Source organism: Trachemys scripta, chromosome 1 (genome assembly GCF_013100865.1).
Source record: "Trachemys scripta elegans isolate TJP31775 chromosome 1, CAS_Tse_1.0, whole genome shotgun sequence".
Classification (NCBI taxonomy): Eukaryota; Metazoa; Chordata; order Testudines; family Emydidae; genus Trachemys; species Trachemys scripta.
In genome coordinates, this window is record NC_048298.1 from 138,634,848 (window position 1) to 138,658,415 (window position 23,568).

At 44.8% G+C, this 23,568-nt stretch overlaps 1 protein-coding gene across 2 annotated transcripts in view; it reads right to left on the minus strand.

Moving 5' to 3' along the window:
- GSTK1 (glutathione S-transferase kappa 1) overlaps positions 1–7,181 on the minus strand; it is an 18,024-nt gene extending 10,843 nt beyond the window's left edge. The window contains exons 1-3 of one of the 2 annotated variants that reach the window (XM_034786824.1): positions 6,610–7,176; positions 3,403–3,484; positions 2,413–2,541 (exon numbers count right to left, since the gene is read on the minus strand). In XM_034786824.1, coding sequence (XP_034642715.1) covers positions 2,413–2,541; positions 3,403–3,484; positions 6,610–6,702 — 304 coding nt within the window. In that variant the 5' untranslated portion in view covers positions 6,703–7,176. Of the gene's footprint in view, positions 1–2,412; positions 2,542–3,402; positions 3,485–6,609 lie in introns of both variants that reach the window. The other variant, XM_034786830.1, reaches the window with a different exon arrangement.
- Positions 7,182–23,568: the final 16,387 nt, after the last annotated feature.

Genomic DNA, 23,568 nt, shown 5'->3' on the forward strand with positions numbered 1-23,568 from the left:
GGGGGGGGGCCCGGGGCGGGGGGGGCAGGGGGGGGGGGGGGGGGGGGGGGGGGGGGGGGGGGGGGGGGGGGGGGGGGGGGGGGGGGGGGAACACGTCTAGTACGCAGCTTGGTCACAGACAATGCTGCAAATGTATCCAAGATGATAAGAGATTATTTAGAAGAGAGTCCAAAGCTAATAACATACAGTTGCAGTGCTCATTTGATGCACCTCCTAGCCAAAGACTTCAGTGTTCCAGAAATGAAGGCTAATGTTGTGAAATTGCAAAATACTTCCATAACAACCACTTTGCAGCAGCTGCTCTGAAAAAAAAGTGGGAGAGTTAGCTTGGTTCCTCCCACAAGATGTGGGCTGGAACTCAGTTGTAGACTGTTTTGAGCACTATATCAAGAACTGGCCTAATTTGATGACAGTTTGTGAACAAAATTGTGAAAAAATAGATGGCACTGTCACAGCCAAAGTTCAACACTGGGCTTAAGAGAAATGAACACATGCTGAGTACCCTGAAGCCTATTTCTGCAGCCTTGAACAAAATGCAGGGAAATAGCTGTTTTATTGCTGACGCTGTTGAAATTTAGAAGGAACTGAGTGAGATCTTAAAAAGAGAAATATGCAATGATCGAGTTAAATTACAAGCATTAAAAAAAAAAAAAAAAAAAAAAAAACACATCTTGGAGAAGCACTATTTCCAGCTCATTTTCTTGCAAATATTCTCAATACTCAGTCCCAGGGTCAAACCTTAAACTGCTGAAGAGGAGTTGGCTATGACATGGACATCCAGCAATCATCCCTCCATAATGCCAACTATAATAAAACTTCAGAGCTAAGGGTGAACCATTCAAGAAATATATGTTTTATGATGATGTTTTAAAGAAAGTCACACTGGTGAACTGGTGGAAGTCACTTAAACACTTGGATTCTGAGACTGTTGAAGGGATAATCTCACTTTTAACAGCAGTAGCTGCTTCTGCCAGTGTAGAAAGAATATTTTCTTCCTTTGGACCAATTCATTCCAAATTGAGAAAACGTTCTGGACCTGAAAAAGCAGGAAAGCTTGTTTTTCTTTTCCAGATTATGAACAAACAGGAAAATGAAGGTGAAGACAACCAAGTTAGCTTCAGAAGCCAATATTTTAAGTTTCTCATGTTGACCTGGCTGACATAGTCTAATTTTTGTGTGTTTTTTTTTTTTTAATATTTCATTTAACTAGTTTAGTTAAAAACAATTTTAACAAAAACAAACCTGATATTAAAAAACTTGAATGTTCAACTAAATTCAAAAATTCATATGCTTGTTTTGCAAAATATTATGTGTTTGCTGTTGAAGAAAAAAAAAATCCAGAAGACATAATGTTGTTTTAGTTAAATAAAACAATGTAAATGTCTGGTGATGTTCTCCTCCTAGTACAGCATGGCAAGAAAATCCTCCAAATATTAACGAATAACCTGTCGAATTGGAGATAGTTCACCTCCCAATGACTTCATAAATATCTGCTTCATTTACCAAAGGTAAATGAAATAACCAAATAATCATTCATTTTCTGATATAGCTGTAAAACTAATCTGAAATTTTTTCAAATCACTTTAAAATGTATAGTGTGTACCTTTTAAAAATGAAACCTACATCAATCTCTGAGTTGTGAAGAATATGTATCAAGGTTATAACAACCAACAAGAATGCACTTTTATGTAAAAATTAATGATTAAATCAAGTCTTCCTGACTAGTGATTTAAATCAAATCCACCCTGTGACGTTGTGCAGTCTATATGGTTTTATAAAAAACTTGATAATAAGTCAATATAATGNCGGGTGGCAGCTCCCAAGGGGGTTTCTGTGATCCAACCCGTCACAGTACCCTGTAAATAATGAAGAACATACTTTCCTGTATTAATTTTTGATTGAATAACTTGTTTGTGTGAATATTTGAGATTTTCAGCATTTGTGAACATTGTCATGAATTTCTGGCAGTCGTCTGAACAGTCACAAATAACATGACCCTGTGAATAGGACTGATCTGAACCCAATGTTTTTATTTGCAAAACTATTTGCTATTTTTAAACACAATCTGTGCCTCATGTAATTCAGTGATGAAAAATATTACAGTGCCAGAGCTTGTTGGCTTGCCTCCTACCTCCTTGCCTCCTACTCTGAGCTGTTCCCCCTCCCAGCTCTGCCAAAGCACCTCAGTCACGATCTGCAGAAACTCCTATGCTATCCCACTCTCAGCCCTTTCCTGAGTAGGAATTTCCACTCATGTGAAGCTATGCACGGACTTCATACAAATCACAAATGGAGGAAGAAGCAGAGAACATCTAATCTCATTTTCCCCCCTTCAATGTCATGTAAGATTTGGACCCAGATCTCCTTAAGGTGAAAGGTCAACTCACTGACCAAGCAGCCTCCTCTACTTACCTTTTCTGATAACACTCCCAAGGAAATCCTTGGGGATCTGCATTGGGACCTGGTAATATTTTGCCATCCTCTTTATATCCTTCATCATGTATTCCCCACGTTTTGGCACCATTGCTGGGGGCTGGTTACCTTACAGAAAAGGTGAAATTACAAGATGAAGATTCCAGTTATAATGTAGGCCTGGTCTACACACAAATTTAAACTAGTCTAACTAAAAGTGTAATTTTATATTGATTTAGTAAAACAGTTGCAACTTTGTGTGAGGACACTGTTATATCAGTTTAAACCTGGCTTACTTCAGTTTTACTTGCATCAGTAAATTTGCAGGTGCTAAACTGACATAACCAGTTTTAAACCAATAAGAATGTCCACAAAGGGGTTTGCACCAGCTAAATCAGTTTTTAAAGATAAATAAACTTTTGGGTACAGATAAAGTGCTGTTCCTCACCCTCCTTAATAAAGTGCTTTATGATGATCATTATTCCTATTTTAAAAGTGAGAAACTGAGGCACAGCAAGATGAAGTGCTTTGCAATTTCAGTCAAATCAAGTCTCCAACAGAGCCAGAACAGAACTCATGACAGAGCTCTCCTACTAGCATAATTAAACCACCCCTAACGACCGGCAGTAGCTATGTCCGTGGGAGAGCCACTCCCGCCAACATAGCACTGTCCACACCAGTGCTGTTGTCGGTGAAACTTGTCGGGGGGGGGGGGGGGGTGGGGGGGGTTTCCTGACCAACAAAAGTGCTAGAGTAGACAAAGCCTTAGATCTCTGAGTAGAATGGCAGGGCTTCAGCAATGCCTGGCTAATGACAGCAGGGAGTCTCAGTGGTCTGTGATATTCCCCATAGCATCCATTTTGGGGTCTGTGGTGAGCTCCCTCACAGCACTGCCCTGCCAGAGCCCGAGTGCAAGCCACACTCATAGCCCCACACTGCAGTGGGTTCCAGATGTTCTCTGTTGGGGGTTAGGAGCAGTGGAACACCTACCAGTCTCCTTCATTATGCCTCCAAGGAAAGCAGGACGAAAACGTAACTCAATGCTCCAGTGTTGCCGGTACCGGCAAAGCACCTGCAATGGGACAAATAATAATGGATAAACAACGCCTAAGACCCGCAATGAGGATCAGGGGCCCAGTGCCTGACAGAACCAGGATCTAGGCACTAAAATACATCTATCAGATAAAGCCTGATCTGTCTGAGACCATTAGAAATCAACCCTGGGATCAGCAGGGCAGCTCAGGTCTTCATGCCAGCGATACTGAGGGGAAGGTTTGTAAATTACTACAGAGGGACCAGGGATTAAAATATCAAGCAGCCCTAAGCCCCTGTGAAATGCACTCCAATGATAGCCATGGAGATAAATGTGCCGCTGCACCCAGGTTTCTCTCTGGAGCAGGAAGAAGAAATGACACATCAGATTTATTTATTTTAAATCAGGAAAATAATAGCATCTCCCCTTTCTTTAAGCACTTCATGAGTATAAATGAGATCTATTTCCTCTGGGCCTGTCTCCCAGAACAACTCTGTCTATTGCTGCTCTAATCTATTTCATCCAGGACCAGATAAGGCTATAGATGCTATAGGATCCAGCTATGGAGTCTTGTGATAAAATGAGAATCTCAATTTTTATTTTAAAAAGTGTGTAATGTGATGCCCCAGGTATGTCACTGGCAGTGGAGACTGAACCCAGGTTAGTTGGATCTATTGCTTGAGACATAACTAATAGCTCAAAAGCTATAAACAATATATAAACTTCTCAATGGTCCAGCCACTGGAGAGAGAGCGCAACACTTAGACCATGTCTACACTACCACTTTTGTCAGTATAACTTATATCACACAGGGTTGTGAAAAAAACAACCACCATCACCCCTGAGCACTGCCAGTGTGGACAAGCGCTATGTCGGCGGGAGAGCCGACATTGCTACTGCTGCTCTTGGAAGTGATTTTATTATGGTGACAGGAGAGCTCTCTCCCGCCAGCATAGAGCAGCTACACAACTGAACTTACTGTAGTGCAGTTGCATTGGTACAGCTTTGCTGCTGTAAGCTTGCTAATGTAGGCGTGGTCTAAATGTGGGTTACAAATTTGTCTCTCCCTCATAGACACATGTAATGCAATGATAACAGCATACAGAGAGTTTGAAATAGTAGCTTCAAAAGGTGTGAATTGCCATTGCATCTTAAATATGAAGCTTGCTCCCACCTCTAGGGGGGATGGGGCATTGAAATAAGGGTGGAGCCATGGCATAAGGGTAGAACCACGAAGGACCACTTGTGAAGTCTATCTGCAGCCTCAGATTGATATTAAAACCAAGGCAAAATTAAGGCATTTCCATGGTGGCAACATACATGCCACCCAAAGCACACGAATAAAAAAAAAATCCTGAGATCTTTGGAAACACCACCATTGATCTTGAGAAATTCCTGAAAAACCAGAGGTTAGTCAGGTATGATGTAAAATGTGTGTATCCCTAAAGTTACCCTTGTAAGTCTTGTACAAATAGAGTGGGTTGAAATTTTCCATTTGAAATGTTGACAAAAAAGGCCATTTAAAAAAAATGAAAGTTACTGCAATTTTTTTTTTTTGCAATTTTCAATTTTTGACAAAAGTGAGAATTTTTTGGCTTTGTTGTTAACATGTGTTTCCTTGCCCCTTTCTCCTCTCTTTTCCTCCCACTTTCATTGGCCAAAATGGAAACAGGAAATAGTTGAGAGAAATGGGGGAAAACACAAACTAAAAACAGGTTTCAGAGTAGCAGCCGTGTTAATCTGTATCCGCAAAAAGAACAGGAGTACTTGTGGCACCTTAGAGACTAACAAATTTATTAGAGCAGACTGCTGAGCTGGAATTAATATGCAAACTAGATACAATCAACTCAGGATTGAATAAGGACTGGAAATGGCTGAGCCATTACAAACATTGAATCTATCTCCCCTTGTAAGTATTCTCACACTTCTTATCAAACTGTTTGTACTGGGCTAGCTTGATTATCACTTCAAAAAAAATTTCTCTCTTACTTCATTGGCCTCTCAGAGTTGGTAAGACAACTCCCACCTGTTCATGCTCTCTGTATGTGTGTATATATATCTCCTCAATATATGTTCCACTCTGTATGCATCTGAAGAAGTGGGCAGTAGCCCACAAAAGCTTATGCTCTAATAAATTTGTTAGTCTCTAAGGTGCCACAAGTACTCCTGTTCTTTTTACAAACTAAAAAGTGTACAACATTTTCAACCAACCAAAAACAACAAAGACAACCCACTCCCAAAACCTGGTTCCTCTTCAAAATGTGTGGAATGAAAATTGTTTCAAATTAAAAAAAATATTAGCATGTTCCAGCTAGCTTTAGGCATAAGGTCGAAGCTCCTCATGTTCCTGAAACGATATTGATTTCACTGGGATTCCATGGGGCAGAATTTAGTCCATCCTGTAATTAAGATTAAGATCAGGCTCATAACCTATGCTCCAGTAATAACTGTAGAACAGTGGAGGGGATAGCTCAGTGGTTTGAGCATTGGCCTGCTAAACCCAGGGTTGTGAGTTCAATCCTTGAGGGGGCCATTTAGGGATCTGGGACAAAAATCTATCTGGGGATTAGTCCTGCTTTGAGCAGGGAGTTGGACTAGATGACCTCCTGAGGTCCCTTCCAAGCCTGATGTTCTATGAATCTTCTTTAAGTCATGACTAACTTTCTTTACTGAATAGTCAGCACCCTTCACTGGCTTTTATCCAATTGTACTAACTTCAGTTGTTCCAGGCAAGGCACAACACAGTCAGTATGAGAACACAAACCTACCTCTATAAAAGAAAACAATAGATGTAATCCTGTATGAAACAAACTAAGCGAGAGCTGGCCAACAGAGGCCCTTTAAATGACCAGCTGCAAGTACACACAGGTAGGAGCTGTGACCTTCCAAACTATTCTTACTATAAACACTTCTGGCTGAAGAGGAGCGTGGGGACAGGGGAGAAATGATCTCCCATTTCTACAGCCTGCTGCCAGCCAGGGAAAAATTCAGCAATGACATGGAGGGGAAGCACCTGACATAAGGCAGGTCCTGGGGGCTCCGAGACTCAGGAAACACCGGGGAAGCCCTAGGACTTCCACAGGCCTAAAGTCTATTCCTCCCAGCCCCTACTGCCCACATCCCTCTCCCTGCATTTCTCTCTGTCTGTGCCTCTCCCCCCTCACCTCGAATCCAAGCCAGGAATACGGAGACACCACGTCATAGAAGATTTCCACCAGTTTCTTGCGGCCGCCGAAGCCTGCCACTGCTGCTGCCATTGCCCAGCTCCCCCGGGGCGCCGCTCGGCCGGAAGGGCGCGGGTGGATTCACTGCAATCACTCCGGTGAAACGACACAAACAACCCCTGCTCCCAATTCCCTACTTTGAGTGTACTGAGCATGCTTACCCGAACTGAGCATGCCCAGTAACCTTCGCTGTTGCCTCTGCCCTTACTTCTACTTACGATTTGCTGCCTCCTCTTTGGGGGGTTTAAAAGGATTAAGGGGGGCAAATCGCAGCGGGGGGCTGTCAGGGTCTGAGCAAGGGGCAGAATTTTACTGGCCTGGGGGGTTCAAGCTACTGTAGCTAGCGGCAGAAGAGGGGCTGAAGGGCAAAAATCGGTGGTGGGGGGTGAGAGCCGGGGTTAAGCCGGCGGGGGGGAGACACTGCCCGACCCCGTGCGGGTACAAAACCCCCGTTTAGGGAGGGGGAGGGGGGAACAGTGACCCCGTGGGATGAGCCACCCACTGTGCTCGCTAATCTAGGGGTGTGGGAGGGGCAGAGGCTGTTTTTGTTGTTCTCACAGGGACGCTGCATGTCAGCCTCGGAGCAGGGGGCAGGTTTCTGGGACTGGGGTCTTAAAGGCACAGGCCTCCAATTCCTATCCTGTCAAAGCTTAATCACCGCAGCTCCTCTCTATCCTATACAAGTGTTGCAGGGCCAGGGCCGCCCAGACGGGGGGGCCAAGTGGGGCAATTTTCCGCAGGGGCCCCTACGAATATGTCAGAGGCTGCCCCTGCCTCCGTCTTCCCCCGGTGTCTCAGCGTGCCGCGTCCGGGAGCGGCCCTGGCGCACTGCAGCGCGGTGGCTCCAACGCTGTCCGGAGCCGCTCCTGGTCGCAGCACGCTGAGGCTCCAGGAGAGGGGGTAAGCACCATGGTAAGGGGTGGGGCCCCGACCCCATCCTAACCATCACCATCACCCAGCAACAGCCCATTATGTAATTGCAAATGTATACATACCATTAAAGCATTTAATGTTTTTAAATAATGTATTTAGTATATTTTCAAATTATTACAAATTAATTTTTGAATGTATGTCACTGGTTATTTTTTACATTTCCAAATACATGTTACTATAGTATTGCAACTTTTTTTATGGAAGGGGCCCCCAAAATTGCTTTGCCCCAGGCCCCCTGAATCCTCTGGGCGGCCCTGTACACGGCTACGTTACTGATCCAGCCAGGAGACTGAATGCGGTGAAATATTGTACAGACACTCCCTCCCTCCAACTCTGCCTCTCACATTTTGAATATGTAAAAGTGTCTTCTATCAGTTTAAAGAACAGGAGTATTTGTGGCACCTTAGAGACTAACAAATTTATTAGAGCATAAGCTTTCGTGGACTACAGCCCACTTCTTTGGATGCATATAGAATGGAACATATATTGAGGATATATATACACACACATACAGAGAGCATAAACAGGTGGGAGTTGTCTTACCAACTCTGAGAGGCCAATTAAGTAAGAGAAAAAAAACTTTTGAAGTTATAATCAAGATAGCCCAGTACAGACAGTTTGATAAGAAGTGTGAGAATACTTACAAGGGGAGATAGATTCAATGTTTGTAATGGCTCAGCCATTCCCAGTCCTTATTCAATCCTGAGTTGATTGTGTCTAGTTTGCATATCAATTCCAGCTCAGCAGTCTCTCGTTGGAGTCTGTTTTTGAAGTTTTTCTGTTGTAATATAGCCACCCGCAGGTCTGTCACTGAATGACCAGACAGGTTAAAGTGTTCTCCCACTGGTTTTTGAGTATTATGATTCCTGATGTCAGATTTGTGTCCATTAATTCTTTTGCGTAGAGACTGTCCGGTTTGGCCAATGTACATGGCAGAGGGGCATTGCTGGCACATGATGGCATATATCACATTGGTAGATGTGCAGGTGAATGAGCCCCTGATGGTATGGCTGATGTGATTAGGTCCTATGATGATGTCACTTGAATAGTGGACAGAGTTGGCATCGGGGTTTGTTACAAGGATAGGTTCCTGGGTTAGTGGTTTTGTTCAGTGATGTGTGGTTGCTGGTGAGTATTTGCTTTAGGTTGGGGGGTTGTCTGTAAGCGAGGACAGGTCTGTCTCCCAAGATCTGTGAGAGTAAAGGATCATCTTTCAGGAGAGGTTGTAGATCTCTGATGATGCACTGGAGAGGTTTTAGTTGGGGGCTGAAGGTGACAGCTAGTGGTGTTCTGTTATTTTCTTTGTTGGGCCTGTCTTGTAGGAGGTGACTTCTGAGTACTCGTCTGGCGCTGTCAATCTGTTTTTTCACTTCAGCAGGTGGGTATTGTAGTTTTAAGAATGCTTGATAGAGCTCTTGTAGGTGCTTGTCTCTATCTCAGGGATTGGAGCAAATGCGGTTATGCTATCAGTTTCTATGCCTATATGAAATCACTGCAGCGCATTTCTCTTATATAACATGCTGAGTTGCTAACTCCCTCCCAGAGCCCACATGTCTGCACCCCCTCCTGTACCCCAATCCCATGCCCCAGGTCAGAGTCTGCACCCCTCACTCAAACTACCCATAGCCTGCAACCCTCCTGCATCCCAACTCCATCCCAGAGCCTGCACCCCAAAAAGGGCTGGATTAACTTTTTGTGGGCCTGGTGCTAAACATATTTGTGGTCCCCAAGGGGGGAAATGGGGACATGGGGCATGGGGAGCAGAGTCCTCAGAGCGACGGGCTGGCCGGGGGCAATGGGAGATGGGTCATGGCACGGCAGGGACAACCCTGCTCCACCCAGCCCAGTACAATGGCACTGTTTACAAACCGGGAGCTGCCAGACGCACACTGGCCAGCCCGGCCCTGTGCTCCCATCATGCTTCTTCCCCTTCGGGGCGGGCCCATGACCCCAAGGTGATACCAAAGTGGCCCCTTTCATTGATCTGCTTCCTCTTGGCTAATGTGACACAGTGATCTATTGGATGATTGAGGCGTGCTGTTTCACGTTTTTGTGTGTGAGTACGTGAAAAGGGAGGTAAGCTTTGGGGATACGGAGCATGCCCCTGAGCCCAAGGTGAGACCAGAGTGGCCCCTTTCATTTTTTCCACTGGCTTCCGCCTTCCTTATTTCCAATGACTTGTCTGCTCATGCACCTGTCAGTGGTCCATGGGGTTGCGAATCAGGAGGGATGGGGTTTGTGGTCAAAAACACTCACGGTCTGCTTCCTCCTGGCTAATGTGCCAAATTGATCTATTGGACAACTGAGGCGCTGTTTCACGTTTTTGTGTGTGAATACGTGAAAAGACCCCCACAAACCGCCATGTCCAGTGCCATGTCCAGTGCCCTCCCACAGACCACTCCAAACCCCCCCAGATCCTCTCACTGCCCAGTGCCCCCTAGCTGTAGACCCCCCCACAGCCCTCCCACAACTGCACAGTGCCCCACCCAGACCCCTGCACACTTCCCAGTGCCCCAACACACACAGATCTCCCCACCCCCCACTGCACAGCACACCCCCCAGACCCACTAGAGACCTACTCTCCCACACCCTAACCCCCAGCCACAATACCCGGCCCTGATGGGAGGTGACTGTGTCTGCCAGGCTGGAGCAGGAGCAGGGCCTACCCAGGCCAGGCTCCCTCAGGACCCACATGCCTGGCAGGACCCAGCTGAGCCTCCAACACTCTCCCCCTCCCCGAGCCGTCCTCTGGGACTGGCTGAGACTGACCCAGCCTCTGCACCAATCCTAGGTGGCTCTTTCCCTAGGGAGGCAGGTGGGGCCCCACAGGTTCCAGGCAGTGGCAGTGGAGACAGCTCAGAGCTGGAGCAGTGCTGGGGAGTGGGGCATATCCCTGGGACATGACTCCTGAGATCCACCCACACCCATTGGCCCCATGGCCAGCAGCCCTGCCGAGCCCACATGGTGGCCCCCAGCTGCTGGGTGATGAGCCCCCTACAGCAGCGGCATAGCCAGGTTCTAACATCAGGGATTTCTTGTATTATGTATAGTGAGTGTATTATATAAAAATCAGGTAGTAGGGTTTACAAGAGATTATGCTATTAGCATGATCCAGTCAACTTGCACACCACTATTTTGAATTAGTGATAATTCACAGAGAGAGAAAGAAGAAAGCTGAATTTAGAGAATAATTATTAACCAGATTCTTGGTTATTCACCAGCCACTTTGCTCCAGTCCATAGCACACAGCACCATAAACCCAGTAGAATCTGGCCAAGAGAATATTCACCTCAAATTGTCATCTGCTACACTCCCCCCTGCCCATTCCCAGTCACCACTATTCAGCAGGTCCGCCCGGGGGGGGGGGGCAAGTGGGGCAATTTGCCCCAGGCCCGGAGTATGTCGGAGACTCCCCACACTTCCGTCTTCCCCCATCCCATCCCCCGGTGTCCTGGATGTGGCACACTGAGGCTCCGGTAGAGGGGGTAAGCGGCATGGTAAGGGAGGGGCCGGACAACCCCCTGACCCCATCCCCCGACAGCCATGACCCCCAGCTCCGAGCCCAGCCCCTCTGAGCCGGACACCTCCAGACCCCATCCATCCCCTCCACAGCCCAAACCACCAGCTCGGAGCCCAGCCCCTCTGAGCCGGACACCCCCTGACCCCATCTCCCCACATCCCTGAGCCCAGCCCCTGTGAGCCCGGCACCCCCCAACCCAGAGCCCAGCTCCCCCCGGAGCCCTGGGCAACAGCAGCACCACCCCCAGGCAGCGACAGCCCATTTGCACCAACCATCACCATCACCCTGCGACAGCCCATTATGTAACTGCAAACTTCTACATCCCATTAAAGCATTTAATGTTTTCAAATGCTGGATTTAGTGTATTTTCAAATTATTACAAATTAATTTTTAAATGTATTTCACTGGTTATTTTTTACATTTCCAAATACATGTTACCATAGTATTGCAACTTTTTTTATGGAAGGGGCCCCAAAAATTGCTTTGCTTTGTAATAATTTGAAAATACACTAAATACATTATTTAAAAACATTAAATGCTTTAATGGTATGTATACCAGCTGCTTAGCTGCAGCGCGCCAGGGCCGCTCCCGGACATGGCGCACTGAGACGCCGGGGGATGGGGCAAGACGGATGCAGGGGGAGCCTCCGACATATTCATGGCGGCCCCTGCGGGGCCCCCGGGGCTTGGGGCAAATTGCACCACTTCCCCTCCTCCCCCCCCGCCCGGGGCGGCCCTGAGACATTCTCTCGCCTAGACCTAGACCAGTTTCAACAGATTTAAAATTTTTATTAAGATGATTTAAAAAAAAAAGTGAACAGAGTTTGAGCATAGAAGTTTATGGTTATCAGGGAATACTGTACAGAATTATCGATGGTGCAAAGTTTGGTTTAAAATCAGGTAGCATAAGGAATACATAATCTGCAATATCCCCGATTGGGGGTAAAAGGTTGATGGGTCAAAGTACAGGCATTGAGATATGAGGGTATGAAGTTCATATAGTGGCTACGTATGGGTGTGGAGTATAATGAGTAGATATAATGATGAGGATGGATTGACCCTCATTTGGTGAGATTTAATGTTCAGGGAGTTTATGGTTCCAGTAATTCTCTACAGATTTGTCACCAAGATCAAGGACTGCAGTGAAAAGACAGCAAGGCCTGTGTGCTGGACTTGTGTGTAGAAGCTGATTCACAAATATTCAGTGTAGTGTATTATATGGTGTCATCTTACATCCTTCCCAAGGGCAAACAATCTTCTGAAACAATGAAGGCTTGGGCTCATAACCGTGGCTGCAGAACTTTTGGATGCGCAAGTCCACATTTCTGCATCTGTGTGCAAAACTCACCAAAATAAAAGCTGCACTGACAATAGAAAAGAAAAAAAAATTGCACTATGGGGATCTGCAACAACCGATTCTTATTGGTCAATCAGTGGTCTCTCTCCTAAACCAAGGTGGACTGGATTTCTTTAATGTAAGTAGTCACAACATATTGTTAAAGCTCATTTTATGCTCAATGCTGTGTTAAGATCTCTGCAGTCACAGATAATAACGGTCTTCTTGGGGAATCAGGGCACAGTATCCAGTCTGCAAGACGCACACACACACATACAAACACACACTGCTTGAACAAAAAATGATCTTTGAAAAAACTTGCATACATCATTAAATGGAGGTGTGAGACACACCTATATCCCTGCTGACAAGTTTCTGGCTACTCCCTTATCCTCAACCACACCCTGCTCATCAGTTAGACCAATTCTAGTAGTGAAACTTGCATTGATATCCAAAATACTGAAGGAGACGAAGTTCATTGTCAGCACCCTGAAGTAACATCAGCCATAGGTAGGAGTGACCAGCTCCTATTGTCTATCCTAAAGAAATTCCTTGAGTCATTAGTTTACCCATAAACAAATCTAGTCTCCTCTCTTCAAGCAATTTTCTCTACAAAACCATATACTGACTCTCCAGGAATATTTCTGATGCATGTCTGACGAAGTGGGGGGTTTCTTGTTTTCTGTGGAATTTCAATGGTTTGCATGCGGAGGGGGGGTGGGACTCAGTTTCCCTGGGTGTTACTGGTTTAACAAGGTGCGGGGAGAGGGAGTGTGTTTTGCAGAGGACCGGAGAGAGGACTTGGGGACCCAGACGATGGCCTGGAGAATGGATACCCCGGCAACCTGGTGACCCGGAGGCCCAGCTGAGCTAATTTGTTTCCAAGATTCTATCTTTCAGGATCTGAACCAGAACATCAGGAGAGCTGGTGCCAGCTGAAGAGTTATAAAATACAATGGTTATAGTGTCGCGACAAAGTCTGTGTTCAGTGTTCTGTGTTGCATGTTCTATGTCTGTCTCTAGTGGTGTCCTGTGCTAGCATTGGGTCCAGAGAAAGAGGGGATACTACACTAGACAGGGCAAATGTCTTTTCCTCTCTCTACTTCCCCCATGTCCATCCAACTTATCAATCACCACTTGTGTCCAAAAGACTTTGGTCCCCAATGCCTCAGGTTTATTTTTTGTTAGGTTCTCTAAGCATTTTGTTATTAAGTTTTGTTATTGATACTGGTACTCCTACATAATGATTTTAGTTATACTCACCTGGTTATAACTAATTGTTTGGTTTGTTTACAACAGATCACCTGTGCCCTACAATGACAACAACTACTGTACTGTAATGATCATAGATCAAGGGCCGGAGTGTTCTAGGAGCAGCAGTGATCTGTATGCAAATGGCTATAGCTATGGGATGCACTGAAATGCAGATACTTGCAGATACTGGACTCGATGACCTCTCGAGGTCCCTTCCAGTCCTTGAATCTGTGACTCTATTACACAAGAAACTTCAGCCTGTGTGTCCCAACACTGAGATTATTTGGAGTTTTAACCTTACCTTCAATGGGACCGGAATTGAGATCTCTAGTTTTAATGAAATTTTCCAGAAAATCTCCCTTGATATCTATGCCAGTGGTGCAAGAAATGCAGTGTGCTTTGCAGTTATATGAGAAATTACTATAAATTTTACCAAAAAAAACCCCACATGACTTTGCTTCATTTCTTAAGTATGTTATCGTCTGCTGCAAGCACCACCAACAATCACTATATGTTCAATGAGCAAAAATTTCTAACTATACACTGAAATGTAATCCTTGTACTCAAGGGATTATGAACCATACTGTATATATATGTCTTTGATAGGCATATGCCTTATAATTAATGAATGGCTTTGCAAATAACCGGTTATATCTTAAGTGCAACATGTTGCCCCCACCCCAGCCCTGGCAGAAGGCACGTGGCAGCATGGGAAGCCCCTATGCCCGAACCCCAGCAGAAGTGCCTGGTGGGGCAGGAGAATCCACAGCACCCCGCTTCTGGTCCCCTAAAGAACCGCAGCATCCAAAACCCTGCCACAGCCCTGGTACTGGACCTGCTCTCACTCCCTGGTACAGCCCGGGGGCCGTGACACAGGGACAGAGCTTCTCCAGTCCTGGTGCTGTGTGGAAGAGCGGGGTGGGTGGGAAATTAGCAAAGGAGTTGTGGGGCAGGCAAAATGTTGGGGAGCCTACATGGAACATGGCAGAGATCCTGGGGAAGAGGACTAAAGAGATCCTGGGGAAGAGGACATAGGGCCATATGTGGTGCAGCCAGCGGACAGGGTGGGTAGGGGCCCAACAATTGCTCTGACCCAGGGCCCCAATAAACCTCAATCATCCTCCGTGCTCCATCTTCTATGATCAACAAAGGGGACATTGTTCCATTCAGCAAAAGGAAGAAAGGTTGTCGTTGTGCATACTGTGAAAGAAGCCCTCAACTCTTTGCAACTTACCATGACAGTCCATTGGGTGGACATCTAGGAATATTCAATACGAGGACTTTGCTGACATCAAAATACTATTGGCCAGGGATGACAAGAGACATTGCCAATTGGGTATGTAACGTAATGAAACTTAATCCTGAAGAATGCTATTTACAATTGAAATAGAAGTTCAAAATGTATAAAAGAAATATAAAAGTATATTTGGTGTGCAAATGTTAACTCAGTTCCCTTGCGATACTATTTCCATAACGAAATGTTAATGTCATCATATTTTTCCATCAAAAACAGATTGCACGATGTCTTACTTGCCAGAAACAGGGAAAGCAATTAAATATAGATACCACCTTGAAAAGCATAAAGGTGAATTTTGAAATTGGACACATTATTGTTTATCATTATCCATTGTTATTTCTGCAATACAATGAGGCTTTGATTTTGAAACGAGTCCAATGCGTACAAGTGGCGCAGCATAGTGCCGCAATTACCTCTAATGCGCCTTTGCACTGGCTGGGGATATGTTTTCAGCTTTACTCTTGTATTGTTTTCCATAACCCATTCCTGTACTTCTTTTGGTTTGTTTGTTTTCTTTCTTTCTCTTCTGTATTTAAGAGTGGGCTTTCATTCTAATTCTATGGCTGTTGTAACCATATTACACTGTGTACTATGCTTATGACATATGGGTTTATTGAGAACATTTAGTAATAAACATGTGTAATATGACTCTTGCCTAGTCTTCACTTACCGGCTGGTCCGGAGGCACGCCATCGATGTTCTGGGATCGATTTATCGCGTCTGGTTAAGATGCGATAAATCGATCCCGGATCGATCCCGGAAGTGCTCACAATCGACGCCGGTACTCCAGCTCGCCGAGAGGAGTACGCGGCGTCGACGGGGGGAGACTTCCGGCCGCGTCTGGACCGCGGTAAGTCCGGAGTAAGGTACTTCGAATTCAGCTACGTTATTAACGTAGCTGAATTTGCGTACCTTAGTCCGAAGTCCAGACTAAGTGTAGACCAGCCCTGTAACTGGTACCCTTGTATGTAGGTCACTCGGATCTGGGAATTGTTGGGAATGGATTTAATAAGACCATTACCAGTAACAAAGGATGGATACCAGTATATACTGACAGTCATAGATTATCTGTCAAGATGGGTGGAAGCCTTTCCACTTAGAAGTAAGTCAGCATACGAGGTGTATTTGAACATGTACAAATTGATTGTTCGACATGGATGTCCAGAGCGGATACTGACAGATCAGGGTTCGGAATTCAATAATAAGGTAATGACTGGTTTTTTTCTGGTTATTTGTACTATGTAGTCAAACTCATTATCAGGTCACTCATTGATCTCAAACAATCACCAACCTTTTTTTTCATAAACTGCTAATGGTCACTGTCAGTGTTGCTATAACATTATTTTTTGGTGTCTAACAAAGAAACACACAACTACTTGTTTCCAAAACAAATATGAAAACATGGGCTATTCCGGTTGCTAATTACATATAAAAGTAGTGGCAAATACGAAAAGGAACATTCCTTAACACAAGTCTATATGTAAGTTTATGGTGTAACTTATTTTCTTTCAGTTAAACAAGAATCTTTGTGAAAGATTGGGAATAGAACGTAGCTTCACCAGCCCGTACCACACACAAACCAATGGATCGGTTGAAAACGCTAATAAATCCATAAAAAGGTAAGTGAATGGGTGGGAATATTACAGAACTAATGGCAAGTAGAGTGTCCAATGTTAGAAGATGCAATTCACAAAAAAATCTTCAAAATCAATGTGTTGCCTTGAATGTATTTTTCATTATGTATTACACCTTTTGGATTATGTATGATATGTTTCAACCAAGACTGTACTTGTTCCTTTTTTTTTTTAATCAAATCAATTTGCATTTGTTACAGAGCATTGCGAAAGATGGTTGATGACAACGGGAGTAATTGGGATAAATTACTTGACCCCATTTTGTTTTCTTTGAGGACTAAATCAACAAAAATGTCACCTTTCCACTAATGTTTTGTGAAGACCCACGGTTTCCAAAAGAAGTCTCAGAGAATTACACGGTAAGTGTATGTTATTACCAGCACCTTTCATGTACACATGGCATTAACTGTGTCTTCATTTTACAAATACAACCCCTTCTCCATAATTTTCCAAAGATTCCCAGATCTGGATACACTTGAGGAAGTTTGCTGCAAAGACTACAGCATCAATAGGAAATCAAGACATGAGGCTGACATTGCACTGGCCCTAAGTAACATTTCTAAAACACAAGAAAAACAGCAAAGAAATTATGCTAAAAGAAAAATTTCTAAATATGAGGAAATAACCTTTGCTATTGGTGACTCTGTTCTGTTACTGAACGTTAGAAAGAGAACAAGAAAAGGAGCAGTACTGGAATCTAACTATCGGGGACCATACAAAATTATGACCGTTGAGGGTAAGAGAGTGAAATTAGAACCCGTCTCAGGGAAACAGTTAGGAACCATGTACAGTATTGCACACTTAAAACCATTCAAAGAGCCACCCACATTAGCTGCTGAAAGCACATAAGAGGGAAAACTCTGAACTGAAATTGCAGTTGGTGACACTGAACCAGAAATACCCACAGAAGAAATTAGAAAAGTGGTTGGTACTGTATCTCACGACAGCACATTAAAAAACATAGAGGTCACAGCAATGGAAGAAAAGGAGTATATAGGGCAAGATGTTTCAAAGAATGATACAAGTGATGCGGATGACATTTTGATGACGTGCTTATGGAGGACGTGGAAAACAAGCAATGGATTCTGAAAGGTAATTGGTTACTGCACATTTCTTAAACAGATTAAAATACTTCATAAATAGAACTATTTTAAAGGTTTTCATGTACAAAATGGTGGCATTCACAGTAGTAAAACAGAAAAAGGAAACTGTATTACCATGCATGTAATATGTGTTAATATGTTTTTCCTAGTCAAATTTGTAATGATGACAAACTCACAGAGAGACTGGAGGCCAAAGTGAGAAACATAAAATTGTATGGCTCCTCATTTCATTGCCTGAAACCGAGAAGCTGGATAAGTGATGAGGTACATTTAAATAACACTAAACATGTATTTGTTAATGGGATTAACTCATCAAATATTATTGAAATTGTGCCTTTTCTTTCATCATATGTTGTAGGTTATTGATGCATATTTGAGCTGTGTGGTCGAGAAAGCAGATGGAAAGGTAGGCTACTTACTGTGATGGTACATGAAAGTATACATAGATTCAGTAAGTAAACAATCACGTGAATATGTGGCACAACATATTGAAGACCAAATATCCTTGAAATATCAAAATAAACCTGAAATTGCAACATTTCTGTGTATTTACTGCTGCCAAACATTTACTGAAATGTATTTGGAGGTACATATCGGACATACAATACAGGGCCACATTAGTTTTGCTGTACAGTTCAGTGGGTCCATTAATTGAACACAAGTATGCGAACAGCTTAGTTTGTTTTTACATTAAGTAAGACAGAGCACATTGATTACAAATCTTTTTTTATAGAACTCTCTTATATATAAATATCTGATTTGTAACACTAAGAATCCCTTGCATGTCTGTCTATATTACATTCATTATGTTCTTCATGTGTCACAATTATTAATGCATTAATAACTTTGTTGAATGTCAACAGATACAAGCCATCTCTACTGTCATTCTCTCAGGCAGAGCTCCACAAATTAAAGTGAAGGTAAATGCTAACACACTTTCATACATAGCATGAGCAAAGCACAATTTCATTCATTGAGTTAAACACAGTGTGAAACAGCAAATACAATGGTGTGTTTGATGTGGAGGAGTAGTCTAATAACAATGCATGTAATGAAACTGGGAAATACAGTATAATGTACATTTCATTGTTTGCTTCACTGGAAACTATAATTGCATTTCTAATTATTTTTTTTAATAAGTACTGAGTGAATTACTTCAAAATGATATATTATTGCTTCCTTACCACACACCAGGTCATTGGGTTCTTGCGGTAAGATGTTTTGTATTGCAGTTGTGGATTATGGTCAATAAATGTTATAATAAATGAGAGATTTGTGTTGTACTTAAAGTACTGGGCAGGATCTTTTCAGGGGGAATAAGGCAGAACGCCACATTTATTAGTAATACATGTATTCATTAACACTGTATTATATGCATATAATATATTACACTTACACTCACACACACACACAAACACACTCCGTCTTGTTGTTACCAATTAGTTGCTCCCCTTAACTTCACTGGCCAGGTGAGTTAGATGGGGAAGGGGGTGGAGCCGGGCTTCTGCCGATTCGGATCGATGCTCCCATGTTGACAAGACGAGACCCGGGGTCCTCTGCAAGACACCTCACTTTTATAGCAGCTTTCCTCTTATGCAAATCTATACCAGATTCAAACTCTGTGTCTGTGTCCATTGGTCCTTTGTGCTGCTTTTTTTTGAGTGTTGTCCCAATGCTGCAAAGAGGGTGTTTCCAAAAGAAGGTGCTTGCTTCTAACCCCCGAGGCCGTTGTATGTCTGCTTGTCTTTAATGAGCCCACTTGACACGTTTTAATGTCCTTGGGTCTGGCTCCCAGCCCCTCTCCAACAGTTGAGGCTGTCTGGAGGTGCTGCCTTCCATGCCTTGCTCATCCACACCTCATTCATTCAACAGGGCAATTGATTAAGAGTGGGGGGGGGAAGAGCTCTTGTTTTACTGCTAGCAAACAGAAATTTTTCTTCTATCTTATTCTATCCTTAGGGGCTATAATATTATACCAAGGGCAATGCAAAGTTTTTAAATGAGGCTTTGATACAAAGTTCCATGAAAACAGAGGTCACATGTGGGAAGACCCACCACAAGGTTATATGAAGAGGCACAATGTAAAGTCATATGAAAATTATCAGAGATTGATCTACATTTGTAACCCAACTATGGTAGCAGTGATATAATTTCCCATGTTGTGGGTTTTCAGTGAGTTCAGTGCATGCAAATAAAAGTGGAATGTGAATGTTAAAAATAAAATGCTACTGTAAAGTTATGTTGTGAGTGTAACTTGGAAGACTACATTCTGTAATGAATTGATCAACGATTTCACAATATGCTTTTCTCTTCTGGGTTACTGAGACATTACAAACGAAAATATGTTCATTGCATACCCCATCTCTCCAGTGGGAAAAATGAAAGGGGCCACTGTGGTCTCAACTTGGGCTCAGGGGCACGCTGCATACCCACAAATCCTACCTCCCCTTTCACAAATTCAATGAAAGCGGCCACTCTGGTCAGGAAGCAGCTCGGGATCGTTTTTGACCACATACCCCATCCCCTCCTGATTCGCAACCCCATGGACAGGCGGTAGCAAGTTAACAAACAGTTTACCAAACTGCTACGTTGCGTGGCAGAAACCGCACCCAGTTGCAAAAGGCGATGGTTGTGTGTCGTGCTGATACACCTGCCCTGATGGGAGGTGACTGTGTCTGCCAGGCTGAGCCAGCAGCACAGCCAGAGCTGGTCCTGGAGCAGGATAACTCCGGCCCCTTGGGAGTGGTGCAATCAGCCAGGCTGGAGCAGGAGCAGAGCCTACCCGGGCCAGGCTCCCTCAGGACCCAGATGAGCCTCTTACCCCACCCCCCCACTGTCCCCTGTGACTGGCTGAGACTGCCCCAGCCTCTGCACCAGTGCCAGGTGGCTATTCCCCCTGGGAGGCAGGTGGGGCCCCATAGGTCCCAGGCAGGGGAGACAGCTCAGAGCTGGAGCAGTGCTGGGGAGCGGGGCAGATCCCTGAGACATGACTCCCGAGATCCCACCCAGCCCAACCACACCCATTGGCCCTGTGGCCAGCAGCCCTGCTGAGCCCGCATGGTGGCCTCCAGCTGCTGGGTGATGAGCCCCCTACAGCAACGGCGGCATAGCCAGGTTCTAACATCAGGGGAGCAAACACATAAAACAAGGCACTACCCAACATATCAAATTACTAATTACATACTTTTAAATTCGTTATACATATTTATTTTGTACTTAAAATAAAAACACAAGAACTATCCAGCCACAGAAGGGTTTGCACAGCCGCCATTTTGCAGGAGAACTTTAGATTATACTTAGATATACTTTTGATTTTAGAAAGTAAATGACAGAATACAGTAGTTTATAATTGTCACAGGTTTAAAAAAAACACTGGCCATTTTTTCCAGTTACCAATTTCATTTTAAAATCAATCAATGAAATGCACTTTATTTATAATAGATATTAATACTAAAGTCACCAAAAAGGCATAACAAATACAAGTTTTATGAGAATTGGTGAGCAAAGATCTCATAGCGCTTTGGGGACAAAGCAGTAATTTCCCTTAAAGTAGCTTTATTCATGGGTTTTTTTTAAAACAGAAGACATCTCTACGACACAGGTTGGCAGTCTAACATTTTTGAAACACTGAGTACTGAAAGTTAGGCTATTTAACCAACTTAAGATACACACAGGGTACGTCTTCACTACCCTCCGTATTGGCGAGTAGCAATCAATTTATCCAGGATCGATATATCGCATCTCGTTAAGACGCGATATATCGATCCCCAAACGCGCTCACCGTCGACTCCGGAACTCCACCAAAGCGAGCGGCGGTAACGCAGTCGACGGGGGAGCTGCGGCCGTCGATCCCACGCCGTGTGGACCCCAGGTAATTCGATCCAAGATTCTTCGACTTCAGCTACGCTATTCACGTAGCTGAAGTTGCGTATCTTGGATCGTTCCCTCCACCCCCAGTGTAGACCAGCCCATACACACACACACACACACACACACACACACACACACACACACCTCTCTCTCTCTCTCTTCCTGCTTTCGTATCACCAGTTCTGTTACTACAGGAAAGAAATCTAGACATAAAAAGGACAGTTACCTGTTCCGTAACTGGCATTCTTCTAGATGTGTTGCTCCTGTCTATTCCACAGTAGACGTGCGTGCTCACCACGTGCACCGGTGCTGGAAGTTTTTCCCTTAGCAGTACCCGTAGTGGCAAAGCACCGCTGCAACTCCTGGAGTGGCGCCTTTATAGCGCGCTACAAGGGGAGCTGCAGACTCCCCCCACCCTCACTTCCTTCTTGCCAGACAACTCCGACAGAGGGAAAGGAGGGCGGGATGTGGAATAGACAGGAGCAACACATCTTGAAGAACGCCAGTTACAGAACAGGTAACTGTCTTTTCTTCTTCAAGTGATTGCTCCTGTGTATTCCACAGTAGGTGCCTCCAAGCTATATCTGATGGAGGTGGTTAGGAGTTTAAGGATTACCGGGACAGAGTACCACCCTACCAAACCCGGCATCATCCCGTGCTTGGGAGACGATCACATAGTGCGAGGAAAAGGTGTGGACAGAGGACCACGTGGCAGCCCTACATGTGACCTGGATAGGGACGTGGGCTACATAGGCAGCCGACGAGTCTTGCGTTCTGGTAGAATGCACCTTCACTATAGGCGGCGGGGGAACCCCTGCCAAGTCGTAACATGTGCGTATGCACGAGGTGATCCAGCGGGAAATGCGCTTGGTGGAAACTGGTTGCTCCCTCATCCGCTCGGCCGATGAAACGAATAGTTGTGAGGACTTTCTGAACGGCCTGGTTCGGTCCAGGTAGAAGGTCAGTGCTCTACGTACATTGGAGGAATGGGGCTTAGGACAGAGTAGCGGTAGGAAAATGTCTTGATCCATATGGAAGGCGGAGACCACCTTCAGGAGAAAAGCTGGACCTTATCTTTGTGGAAAACCGTATACAGGGGTTCCAAGGTCAATGCCCTAAACTCCGAGACCCGACGGGCTGAGGTGAAAGCCACTTTCCAGGATAGGTGGGACCAGGAACACGTGGCCAAGGGTTCAAAGGGAGGACCCGTGAGGCGGGATAACACTAGCTTCAGATCCCATTGCGGGACCAGGGCCCTGGCATATGGGAATGCATGATCTAGTCCCTTTAAAAAACAGGAGGGCATCTGGTGGGAGAACACCGATTGACCTTGCACCGGAGGGTGGAAGGCCGAAATGGCCGCTAAATGAACCCTGACGGAGGCAGGAGCTTGGGTCCTAAGGGACATGAGGTAATTGAGAATAAGCTGGAGGGATGTGGATGACGGGGAAGCGTCCCGCTCCCCCGTCCATCTTGAGAACCTAGACCATTTGGCAAGGTACATCCACTGTGTGGATGGCTTTCTGCTCTCCAGCAGGATTCGTCACACATCCTCCAAATACCTTCCCTCCTCCTGGTTTAACCATGGAACAGCCACGCTGTCAGGTGGAGCGCAGCCTGGTTAGAATGCTGGCTCCTCTCTCCCTTGTTCTCTTCCACCCCTTTATATATCTTTTGCATAGGGCGGGAACCCTTTGTCCCTCTGGGTTTCCACCCCCCCCACTGGAAAAGCATCAGGTTAAAGATGGATTCCAGTTCAGGTGACATGATCACATGTCACTGCAAGACTTCATTACTCACTTGCCAGCACACACATATACAGGAAGACTCACAGGTAACTACAGCCATCTGCAGACAATGGGAGTCATCAAGATTCCAAACCATCCTTAATGGCCCACACTTTACATAATTACAATAGGCCCTCAGAGTTATGTTTTATATTTCTAGTTTTA